This window comes from Cololabis saira, chromosome 10, assembly GCF_033807715.1.
Source record: "Cololabis saira isolate AMF1-May2022 chromosome 10, fColSai1.1, whole genome shotgun sequence".
In the NCBI taxonomy this organism is placed as follows: domain Eukaryota; kingdom Metazoa; phylum Chordata; class Actinopteri; order Beloniformes; family Belonidae; genus Cololabis; species Cololabis saira.
Window position 1 is genome coordinate 18,317,860 of NC_084596.1, and position 12,302 is coordinate 18,330,161.

The 12,302-nt window shown below is 40.1% G+C and overlaps 1 protein-coding gene across 3 annotated transcripts; it reads right to left on the reverse strand.

Annotated features, from left to right (window-relative positions):
• Positions 1-593: 593 nt before the first annotated feature.
• On the reverse strand, positions 594-5,911 carry LOC133452516 (SLAM family member 5-like). 3 transcript variants are annotated; one of them, XM_061731884.1, is made up of 6 exons: positions 5,844-5,911; positions 4,496-4,792; positions 3,835-4,119; positions 2,041-2,136; positions 821-858; positions 594-726 (listed from the first exon to the last, which is right to left on the reverse strand). In XM_061731884.1, the coding sequence occupies exons 1-5, from the start codon at positions 5,893-5,895 to the stop codon at positions 827-829; spliced, it is 762 nt and encodes a 253-aa protein (XP_061587868.1). In that variant the 5' UTR covers positions 5,896-5,911; the 3' UTR covers positions 594-726; positions 821-826. The 3 variants fall into 3 exon arrangements, with proteins under 3 accessions (XP_061587868.1, XP_061587869.1, XP_061587867.1); XM_061731885.1 differs by lacking the exon at positions 821-858 and having other exon boundaries at positions 596-726; XM_061731883.1 differs by lacking the exons at positions 594-726; positions 821-858 and having other exon boundaries at positions 871-2,136.
• Between the last annotated feature and the right edge of the window lie 6,391 nt (positions 5,912-12,302).

The window sequence follows — 12,302 nt, forward strand, 5'->3', positions numbered from 1 at the left end:
TGGCTCTAATTCTCTTACATGTAGAACAGTTTTCAGCCCCTTGGGCTTCCTTTTTCTTTTTTCATCTGCCGGCTGCAGCTTCTTCCTCATCTGTTGGACTTCCTGTCTAACTTTAACTCCGTTCAACACGCAGGCAGACGCCGTGAAACGTGTGCAAAGAAGCAGAACCATAATCAGCTCAGTTGAATGCAGCCGCTCAGGATTCTTATGTAGGAAATTTAAATGATTAAGCCTGACTTTAGTGAAGATAAAGTACATTTTTATAGTCTGGTGTCATCAAGGCTAATAATAATCTTTTTTTTTTTTTTTTTTTTTTTTTTTTTTTTACATGTAAACACAGGGAGAGTCGGTCACACTGTTCACAGTTTTCCACTCGCCTCATTTGAAGAGCTGGTTAAAAGGCAGTAGCAGTTTTTGTTCATCCAACCAGAGAAAGAGTGAAAAGGTCAGAAATACTGAACTCATATTCTAAAACAATTAATTTTTTCTTTGTCCATTAATATAAAACTTCATCTTTGTTTATGGATGTAATCTGCTGTGTCAGCTCAGTGTCATCAGAGATGTCTCCAGTCTTGGAGGAAACCAAGTTAATTTCATCAACTTTACTGATTGAACTGTTGCTGATCAGTGACTGCCTCTTCTCTCGCATGGTTGACACGTTTCACAATCAGTGCCAGGTAGTGCTGGAAACCATGGTCATCCGTGGTCATCGAGGGTCACAGGCACCTAGATGACAAAAAAAAAACTATAAAATTAATGAGACATCCTTATCTGTGAGGGAAAACGACATTAACCCTGAATGAAGGTGCCTGATGTTCACCTGAGATCAGTTTGGACTGTTGCTTCTCCCTCTTTTCCCTGGAGGTTGATAACAGAGAATAAATGCTGTGTGACTTGAGTCTCTTGTAACAGCCCATATACATGCATGTGACAGATCTACTAGAATATGTCTCAAGACTAATGGGAACGACAATGACTCCAGATGCATAAAGATCTTTAAAGATGTCTTTAAAGAAACTTCTACAGGAAGTTGCTACAAATCCCGTCTGTCACTGCGTGGTTTGGGCTGAGCTGCAGGGGGAGCTGCAAGGCAGCGTTTCAGGGGACTGACACGGCTGAGCAGACCGTTGATTTACACTTTAACATCACATTTTGGGACAAGGACTATCAGTCGTTCAGCTGCCTGTGCTCTGAACACAACAACAGAATAAGCCGTGAAAACTGCTCCTGTTGTGTGTTTTGCTGTGGACCCCAGTAGGTTGTGCAACGTGCTGCAACATAAACCGAGCCGGCTGTCACAGTTGTGATTTAATAAATAAAAAAGAAGATGACAATCCCTTTTACAGTCAACAATATTTACCATGCAAACATACAGCCCCAGTTAAAGAGAAGCTGTGACGCTGGTAAAATGTACATCAAAACAGAATACAATGATTGCAAATCTAAAAGACCCATAATTTATTTCCAGTAAAACATAAACATTTCAGATGCTGCAACAGACACTTTGGCATTTTCTGGAAAGTATTTGAAAAATTATTGAAAAGTAGAAACAGGCCAATGTTTGCAACTGTTTCCTTTAAACATCTGTTTACATACAGTAGTTGTCTCTGTAGTACACCAACTAACCCCGTATAAGTACTTGCTCACAGATAGTTATTACTAATATATCTTGTCTTTTTTTGACAATATATCTGTGTCTCTTCTCTCTCTGTTCTTCATTCTTTCTGTCTGTTCTCTCTTTTCCTGCTCTGTCCAGTTGGTCTTCAGGAAGATGGTCCCCCCCTTATGATCCAGGTCCTGATCCAGTTTTATTTCCTCCTAAAGGGGAGTTTTTCTTGTTTTAAGGTTTTCTCCCACTAGGGGAGGTTTTACCTGCCAATCTGTATGTAATAATTGCTCTGGGTTCATGTTCTGGTCTCTGGAAAGCACCTAGAGACGACTTCTGTTGTAATAGACGCTATATGAATAGAAATATATATGTATCTATACCTCCTAGTGGATATATGTAGTGAGTGAAGCATACGTATTTTAGGGACTTACGTTTTCTGAGGATGTAGATGGTAAAAACCACAGCCAGCAGCAAAAGTGCTAATGTCACGGCAGCCCGAATTGCAATTGATGTTGGTCTCTTGGAAACTGTGGAAAATGTCAATAGATGAAAGTAAAACTTTCAGAAATATTCTGTCTGGATGTTAGCAGGCAACGTCCCTGTCGTTGCCTGTTGGGGGGTTTCTGAGTACACAGTCTCGCCTGACTCAGAACTGATCCCTTCATCTAGTCGGGAAAAGCATTTTGAAATGCAGAACATGGAGAGAGTAAAGAGTAAAGATCTGAGGAGGGTCTACAAAGATCATTATAGAAAAGATAGAAGGTATTAGAAAGTGCTGCAGCCAAATGAACTGTGGGAAACTCTGCTGAAGGTTTCCAATAGTAATTCCTTACCAATGTTGTTCCATGATTCATCAATGAAAGTCAGTTACCTCTCATGTCATGTGTGTTTCGTTCACAATTGTGTTCCCATTTAATAATACTTTAGTCGATGCAGTTCTCATTTTTAGGAGAGTTTTCAGTGGGGAGGGGCAGCTCAGGACCCTGGAGTTTCCTCAGAAGTGACTTTATGAAACGTGGCGTCTCTAATATTTGTGAAGACTCCTCTCAGTGTGCACTAATATGTGGGTGTGAATGTATATATGAGTATCAGTGTGTAGTTGAATGTGAAAGTCTATCTGAATGTCAGTTTACAACATTAAATTACTTTCTGCATTATTTTATATGTAGATATGTTTGTTTGTTTTTTGGTTGTTTCTTTATTTATTTTTTATAAATACATAAGACTAGGAAAACTGCATGGATATCGGTGCAATTATGGGATATTGGAGAAGTGGGTAGGATTAAATAAGTTTTACTTCTTCTTTCCCCTTTTTAGACATGTTCAACAGGATTTGTGTAATATGTGTGTTGTTATACGTTTGCATGTACATAGGTAAGTATACATAAATAGGCGTGTGCACATTGTGTATACATTTATTTGCATAGATTTATTTATTTTGTGTACATTCAGCTAAAATAGATTCATTTATTTATATAAATTTACAAGGGATTCTGTATATTCAAAATGTGTATGTATGCATGTGTGTATGTATATCTATTTGTATTTGCATAGATTACTACTAAAGTTAACGTTGTTATACAATGGTTTTTACATATCTAGAATAAATCAATAAATGATAATGGAAATAGAGGGTTATTTCTGAATGCAGTGACGTAAAATGACGCTGATCATCCAAAAGCAAATAAACTAAATCCACAGGGGCGGCAGGAGTTACTACTGAATTGAACATTAAGGTAAAAGTTGTGAACATGAGGAGTTTGATTCTCTCGTGGAGGAGAGATGCTTCTGCCAGTTTTCCTTCATGCTAATAAAAACATGAAGCCAATGTTTTTAAATCTGATATGATCAGAATCTGCCCAAATAAAACTGAAACTAATGCATAAACCAAATATCTATGGTGTTTATTCCCAAAAGGATTTTAAAAACAGATAAATAAATGCCACATGGTGCTGTGATGGTTAACATCGTCACCTCACAGCCAGAAACTTACCAGTTATGAAAAGGTTTATTCTTTCAAGTACAGGTGAAAACTGTACTGCAACATTGATTTGATGATTGCTACAACTGAACAGCTTTATAAGGATAAAAACGTTCTGCTTTTTGTTTATATTAAAGTCTTCAGTGTGAAATATGTATTTATTGGGGCTTAAAATGATTAGGATCAAACGATCAAGGTTTAAATCCTCTTATTATCAGCATATTATCATGAGTGTGAAACTTACCGCCAACAAGGGGGCAAAGATGTTTAATGTTCCTCGTGTCATTAAGCCAGCTGACATGGTTGCTATGGTTACAGATGACCGACTCATTCGACAGGTAGACAAGAAGAGAATCCCCATGTTTTGTTATCAGCAGTTGCTCTCCTCCCTCCTGACTGCAGGTCTCAGTGTCACATCTAACGGTGCTGCTGATGTTGGAGGGTCGTGTGCTGCAGGTCATAGTGAGGTTACAGGAAGTTGAGCTGTCGAGCACAGACTCCACTGTCAGCTCAGCGGGAGAGACGGGATCTGAGGGAGAACGTGAAGATAAAAGTTATTTTACAGACAAAATATAGTTTTTTTCAAAAGTGCAAACAGTTAAAAAATTATAACAGCTGTTGGTGAGTGATAGGAGATTACACAGATATGAAGGAAGTTTACCCAGTATGGCTTTGTACATAAAAACATACCAATGCTGGTTTCTCCTTACGCTTAATGAAGGCCAGGAAACCAAATCATTAAGTACACAGTGATGTGTATGGGACAATGAGTTGGATATAAAACGTAAAGCATTGTGATACACAGAGTCTAGGGAACGAAGTGTAGAGGAGGCAGCATACATGTAAATAATATCCCCATAGTCTAGAACACTAATGAAAAATGAGGAGAACAAAAACAAACCTACCTTGGACTGTGACCTTATATTTTACTACGATTGTGTCTGTTTTTCCACTCAATACTGCGTCATAATTTCCACTGTTGTTATGTTTTACATTTTTTAAAAGCAAAGTGTAATTGTCGAAAACCAAAACATCGCTGGCTTTATAAGGTTCATAAAGGATTGGTTTTATATCCTTAAAGTACTTAACTATTCTAGAATTGTTATGTTTCCATTGGAAATCTGTTTGTTTATCCAGCTGAATGTGTTTCTTTACATGCAGATGAAGGTCTGTTCCCTGCTCCAGGAACACGTGTTCAGCACCTGAAAGAACAGAGATCAAAAACAAATGTTAGTCCACTGCTTGAATATTATTCATTTGCTAGATCACTTTTTTTGCTGCACCAATCACAATATTATTTGAGCGGCCAACAACTTTGATACAGCAGAGGAGATGGAGATGAAGAAGGCTTAAAATCTTAAAGGATTCTCTAAATCAGTGGTTCTAAACTGGTCTGGTTTTATGACCCATCATTTTCAACTTCTCATGATTATTTAATGATTTATAGTGAAATTAAATAATGTAACAGGTTAGAAGTATCTTCAAAAAGACTCAAAAATATGTAGCTTTGTCTGATAGTCTTCCCCTTACCTGAAGCAAAGCTCCAAGACTTCCTGAAAAAGCGTCCGTGACCCACTTTTGGATCCCGAAGCCAGACCAGTTGAGAACCACTGCTCTAACTAATATACCCTTATGGAAACGTTTTTATAGCACTGGATATAACCCATAAGGTTCCCTCTGAACCAATTTGTATAAAATCCCTTTTTTGGCAAAGGGGAACTGTCTCAATCGAACCAAATGTATCATGTGTTCAAACACATCAACATTAGTTCAGTCCAGTTAAAGACTAACAATACCAAAACTGTAATCCAACTTTAATCAAGTCTCTTTTTTTATATTTCTCTGAAGGGATCTTACATCCGTAGTCATGAGTTTGAACCCCTGGTGTTGGCCCACCTCACAAGAGACCCGCTGGGCCCCCTGCTGGTTGCCTCACGGCAAACATGTCAGTGGATGATGCAGTCAATATGGAGCTCAGACGAGGGCAAAAATGGTTTTAAGCGCATCTCTTAACGGTATACTCCCTTTTATGTATCCATTTTTCATTCACAACAAGCTTTAGTTTTTAAATATAAATTATTTTTTTATAATACATTTCCTATTATTTTGAAGTTACTACCCTATATTTTGTCAAATGACAAGTGCTTACAAATGACAGTATAAGACAGCAGTTTCACTGGAATTGCATCTTTTTCCTATTGCCAAGATTAGTATTTCACTGTTCAACATGTTTATCAGAAAAAAAGTGTTTACCTTTAACCAAATCCAGCAGAGAGACAACAAGCAGAAATACAACAGCAGTCATGGTTGTTCAGCTGCCAAAAGGGAAGTGTAGAGCTTCCTCAGGCATAGCTGAAAAAGAGCAACAGGAACCACACCCACTTAGCATGACCTAATATGTACCGCTGCATCAATGATGAAGCAGATGAAGCAAACTAAATTAAAGCTGCAATCAGCAATGAACGGGCCCTCGCAACCTTGTGCACGTTCAGGCTGCAGTGGAAGCGCTTGTATGACTTGCATGTAGACGTCTTCAAGACTGGACATTTAGCGGATGACACCACCCACGACTCTCTATATCAAACCATTCAAAAGTTATGGCAGAAAGTAGGAACTATCAGATATCGACCAATCAGATGAAGGAACGGGGCTAATTTGCACCAATTATGTTCAAGGACTCAAAACCATGTCCGATGACACCACCCACAAGTCTTTATGTCAAACCATTCAAAAGTTATTGCAGAAAATAGGAACTATCACATATCGACCGATCAGAAGAAAGGGTGGGGCTAATTCAGGCCAATGAAGGTCAAGTACTCAATACCGAGTCCGATGACACCACCCACATGTCTTTATCACAACCCCTTCAAAAGTTATGGCAGAAAATAGGATCTATCAAATATCGACCGATCAGAAGAAGGGGCGGGGCTAATTTGCACCAATTATGTTCAAGGACTCAAAACCGAGTCCGATGACACCACCCACGACTCTTTATGTCAAATCATTCAAAAGTTATGGCAGAAAGTAGGAACTATCAAATATGGACCAATCAGATGAAGGGGGGGCGCGCTTTTTGGCGTCTATCGCCGCCACGGTAACGGTTTTGACTGAGAAAAGTAATGCCCATCATCGCAGGATGGAGACGCACATTTTGATGTATAACACACCTGGGTGCACGTTACGGTTCGGGCCGCATTAACGGCAGAAGAAATGGCATAAATTACGCCAAAATTACACGATTAATTCAAAATGGCCGAATTTCTGTTCGGTTTCGGCCATGGCGCCAAGAGACTTTTCTTTAAGTTGCGACATGATACAGCTGTGTACCGATTTTTGTGCATGTACGTCAAACCATATTGTGGGGCTTGAGGCACAAAGTTTTCTAGGCAGCAGTGTTGAGCCATTAGGCCACGCCCATTAATGCAAACCATTAAATATCAAATTTTTCGCCAGGCCTGGCTTGCGTGCAAAATTTGGTGACTTTTGGGTATTGGGAATTCCACGGGCTCGTCCACGAACTCAGGGGCATTGCTAGACATAGAGCTTCTCTACAAGGGCACAGCTGTTACTCTCCCAGCAGCTACTTTCTTTTTTACCTCAGTTAGAAGGCCTTAGTGGGTCACAATTAGTGATGTGTGGATCAATACTGAAATATCGATACTTCCGATACCAGATCTGTCTGCTTTAAAATTGATTCTCAAATGAAAATATCGATACTGTTGATACTTCAGTCATTTGTGGTAATGTATATTATTGACAGGAATATGGTGGAAAGTAACTAAACTATTCCGATTTTGCTTAAATGACACGCTGCTGGTAGGAACTACCAGAAAACATAGACGGAGGGTCGCAGCCAACAGTTCAACATCATCTGCTGCTGACAACCATCATCTGTTCTCCTTTTAGTCTTGCTGACCTGTTTGTCTCCATATAGATGAGGATGTCACCATCCATCCCTCCATCCTCTAACTTCAGTTTTTACGAGGTTGGGTTGCGGGGGCAGTGGCCTAAGGAGGCTCAGACCTCCCTCTGCCGGCCACCTCCATTAGCTCCTCTGGGGGGATACCAGGTAAGCCGAGAGATATCTCTCCAGCAGGCTCTGGGGCTTCCCTGTGCCTTCACCTCCCTAGGTTAAGGACCGGCAGCCCCCTAGTGAGCTGTCCACCAGGCATCCTCACCAGAACCCCTCCTGAATGACTGATCTTCTCACCCTATCTCTTAGGCAGAGTTCAGTCACCCACTGAGACAATTCATTTAAGCCGCTTGTATCCGTAATCTCATTATTTCGATCACTACCCACAATTCATGACCATAAGTGAGGGTCGGACCATAGATCGACCGGTTAACAGGAAGCCTTGCCTTTTTGCTCGTCCCTCTTCAGTACAACAGACTGGTAAAGAGTCCAAAACTGTTTTTCCACAACAATCCAGTTTGTATCAGGTCTGTTGGAGAAGAGCAACTTCTAAAGCACGTAGGACGGTGTGTCCTGAGGAACAGAGATAAACCTATAGCTTCAAAATGATTTTTTCACATAAATATCAGTTAGAAAACATTTTTGTACAGTTTTCTACAACACTGGAAAAACACTGGAAAAAAAACTTCAAAAAAATGTCAATATATGCTGAATAAAAACAAATCGGTTCCATGCATTTATTTCATATTTTATTCCTGTTCAGTCCAAATCATTTCAATTTAATTGAGCAATATTTTAATTGGTAAACGTAATGGAATATATTTAACTCTAACTTGAACTGACTTCAAATACATTTAACGGTACTTTAGTAAAAACAATATTTTAAACTGTAACGCCATTCACATTAAAAAATCTTATACATGCATCTTTTTATTGAACTCGTTCCATTATAATTAGACCTTGTTTATCTTTGTGCCCATGAAACCTGATATGCAAACTCTTTATCATCAGGCGTTTCAAAGCGAAAGAAGGAAATAAACACACAATACAGTTAAAGTATATAATATACTAGTAAAACCCATTTAAAAACACAGACATAATAATGTGACAGCTAAAAATGTCCATGTTAATACAGTACCTCAGTAAAATTAGACAACATTTTGTGTGACATAGATAGACTATTTATACAATATGCTGCATTATGACACCTGACTCTTAATACAGGTTCTAAAGAAGGTCAAGTGGGTATGTATTCGATCACAGATACACACTTGACCTTCTATAGAACCTGTAGCCAAATCCCTTCGGCTAAAATAACAAGCAGTTTTACAAGATATTGTGTGCATGTAACAAAATCACTTCTGACCGAATGAGTGCATATAGATGTGGCATGTTTTGTAACACCACTTTTAACCACTAGAAGTACAATGTGTTGTGTTTACACCAGGGGTTGACATACTGTTGACATACCTCTGGTGTAAAATGCACTATGCTTCCCTCATGTGGTCAGAACTGGTACTACACAGTCTCTTAAACTCAAGCATCCTGAACTGAATGGTGGGTTTAATAAGTAGCAGTGCCGCTGCTTTCAACAAAAGTGGGAGAATGGTCACGTTTTCACGCTTCAAATCATCCACCAGCCAGTCAAATTGGCTACACAGACAGAGCTGGCAAATGTAATCATTTATGGTGGCTGGGCTGTTTTAAGAAACGTGGCTTACTTGTATAATTCTTTATTTTTTAAAAAGGGACAGTGTACATTGATCAACGTTTCCTTGCAGAAAGTAAATGTACCCGAGTAAGCCGAAAGGCTAATTTTCACCGGCAGTCCCTTCGCCAGATGTTAATAGACTTTTTTTTTAAATAAAATAAAAAATGCACAATAGACATAAACACAAATACAGCATGCATGACATATCACAACAAAGACAGATACAGTGCAAAAATAGAATAGAATAAAACAAATGAATAAAAGTACAGTACAATCATCTTAAAACCAGCCAAATTGGCTAGCATACAGTTTTACATTACATTTATTCACTTCCTGATACAGGTAAAATAATGGCTTGTATTAAAGAGAGCCACTAGCACTACTACTAGTAGTAGTACTAGTGCTCACATCTTTGTGAGTCAACAAGCCAGTCCTTTGCATTAACTTTAAAAGAGTGATATGATGGAGATTATCTGACTGATTGTGGTACTGTATTCCATTGGTGTGATGCTCTGAATGAGAACACAGCCTGGCTGAATGTGGTTTTCTTGAATGGAAAAGAGCAATCTTTTTTAGTCGCACTTCTGGTGGCTCTGATAGCAGAGGATTTGAATTTTATGAAACTGGATAGTGGAGGAGGAGCTGAACCATGCATGATCTTATATACTAGACAAATATTTTTGTATATGATGAGATTTTCCCAACTCAGCAGTTTATACTTCTTCAAAATACGGCAATGATGATGTCTGAAAGGTTTTTTATCCAGTGTTTTATGTGCTTGTTTGTATAATGATTCCAGTGGTTCCATTGCTGTGGAGTGTGTATTGGACCAACTTATCAGACAGTATGTGATGTGAGTGATGATCATAGAGAAGAAGTATACCTTGGCTGCTTTGGTTGATAGGGAGTCTCTGATGAATCTAAAATTTGACAGACTGAACTTTACCATATTGCAGACTTTCTTAATGTGAGTTTTGAAGCTGAGGTTAGGGTCAATATGTAGTCCTAGATATTTAAATTCTATAACAGTGTTGTGCAACTCATAGGTAGCTTGGCTGTTCAGTTATCGAAGGGTTATTAATAAATATTATTCATAATTATTAATAATTAATAAAGTCGACTATTTATCAAATTGAATGACCAATATGATAAATAAAATCCTCGGGGCACCACCCTGTTCCTTAAGCAGGGAAATGATAACTTTTACAGCAGAAAATCAGTCTCAGAAATTAAGGTTTATGCCTAATACAGTAATTGAAGGGTGAGATCCGAACACTAGGCTCTGTCAAACAAATCAATTGTGACCAAAATCTGCATGAAATAACGACAACCACAATAACGACAAATCAATCAGAATTTATTTACATATAGGTGTCAAAAGATGGTAAACGGAACACCCCAATAAATCCTGATGGCACACTACGGAAACAGGGACAGAAATTATACAATGCAAAAGTTCCAGTCATCTGTGTGGGGTGTGACTAGTGTGTGTGTGTGTGTGTGTGTGTGTGCGTGTGCGTGTGTGTGTGTGGGTGTGTGTGTGTGTGTCTGCGTGCGTGTCTGCGTGCGTGTCTGCGTGTGTGTGTGTGTGTGTGTGTCGGTGTGTGTGTGTGTGTGTGTGTGTGTGTGTGTGTGTGTGTGTGTGTGTGTGTGTGTGTGGGATCTCAGACTGGCTCGGGAATTTATGACCGAGGGGAGCGTCTGTGTGTGCGTGTGGGGGGGGTTAGTACGAGAGGAAGAGAGAGAGATACCGAAGAAAAGTACAATAATAGACACTCTTAAATAATTTCTCGTTACCAGAAACCCAAGACCTTCTGATCTTTCCCACACAGAAATGCCCCAATGTGAAACTAAACTTCACACGTGCGCTCTGGTCATCCAACCGGGAAATCTAGAAGGGCCTTGTTTTCGGTTGTCGAGAAGCATGTCATAACGATCCAGCAATGTGGATGCAGCCGTAGACAAATAAGAAGATAAACAAAACACTTAAGTTAATAAACACAACTATGACGGGATCAGCAGTCCAGCTCACAGCGTAAACTAACTTTTAAAGTGTATTACTAAGTTTTCCCTGCCCAGACATCAAAAACAGCCTCTTACGTGAACCTTTGCAGTTGAAGAAAAAAAGGGGTGGTCGGTCAGCGTTCCCTGGGGAACAGCTGGGTGTTTACGCTCAGCAGGCGATCCTGATAAAGCGGCTATCACTCCCTCCTGTGTCCTTGCTGCGGATGAGGGGAAAGGCAGCTGGATGAGGGGACAGCAGCTGGGCACAGCACTTGGCTTCCTTCAACTTCGGATCGGCGTCGCGTTCACGTCGAGTCAATGCAGGGTCCCTAGTTCGGCTTTCTGGGCTCGGAACTGCGTGGGTCGCTCGTGCAGCGCTGCAAAACGGACGCTCCTTCGTTCACGAAGGAGAAAGCCGGCCCTGGGCTACAGCAGAGACCTGTGGGTGAGAAGGAGGAAGCAGAAAAAAGAGAGAAGAGAGAGGAGAGAGGGGGGTCTCCTCTTTTATAGCTGCGCACAGGAAGTTGATACCCCTTCCTGCAGCTTGGGGTCCTTGTCCAATCAAAGTGTGGTGCCTTATCACCAAGAGGGTCACATATGTAAACCCTGGTGTCCATGGGGGTTTTCCGTTGTTCTCCAGACCACGCTGGAGGTGTCGTAAACTCACCATGAGGCAGGGATCATGAAACTTTAAGTCTTTAGGTTTACTGGTCCAAGAGAAATGTTCACCCACTCACATATGTCATGAATTCATAATCATATGGACGGTAGTCCAACATCCCCCCTTAGATTTGACGGCGGGAATGCAGGGTCTGGTTGTCAAATCTACCAACAGTGCAACAGTCCATGTGATGCAGTCCTGGTTGGCAGAGGGGCACAGTACTTAAAAGTTCAGAGGTTAGCATAGCGCTGGAGGCTTTGTCTGGGCAGAGGTGAGGCATGTCTGGGCAGACGGAAATACGCTATGCTATACGAGACTAGAGTATAAAACATAACAATAAACATAAAACATAAAACATATAGAAACGATAAGGGATTTGATTATGCAGTTCAGTGTCATTACTAGCAGAATGAGGTAGATAAA

Excerpts from the sequence above, each read along its gene's own strand:
- LOC133452516 (XM_061731883.1), bottom strand. The coding sequence starts at position 5,895 with ATGACTGCTGTTGTATTTCTGCTTGTTGTCTCTCTGCTGGATTTGGTT. Across the intron at positions 4,120-4,495 it reads ATATAAGGTCACAGTCCAAG|ATCCCGTCTCTCCCGCTGAG; the intron begins GTAGGTTTGTTT and ends GTTCTCCCTCAG. Across the intron at positions 2,137-3,834 it reads TCTTTGCCCCCTTGTTGGCG|TTTCCAAGAGACCAACATCA; the intron begins GTAAGTTTCACA and ends CATTTTCCACAG.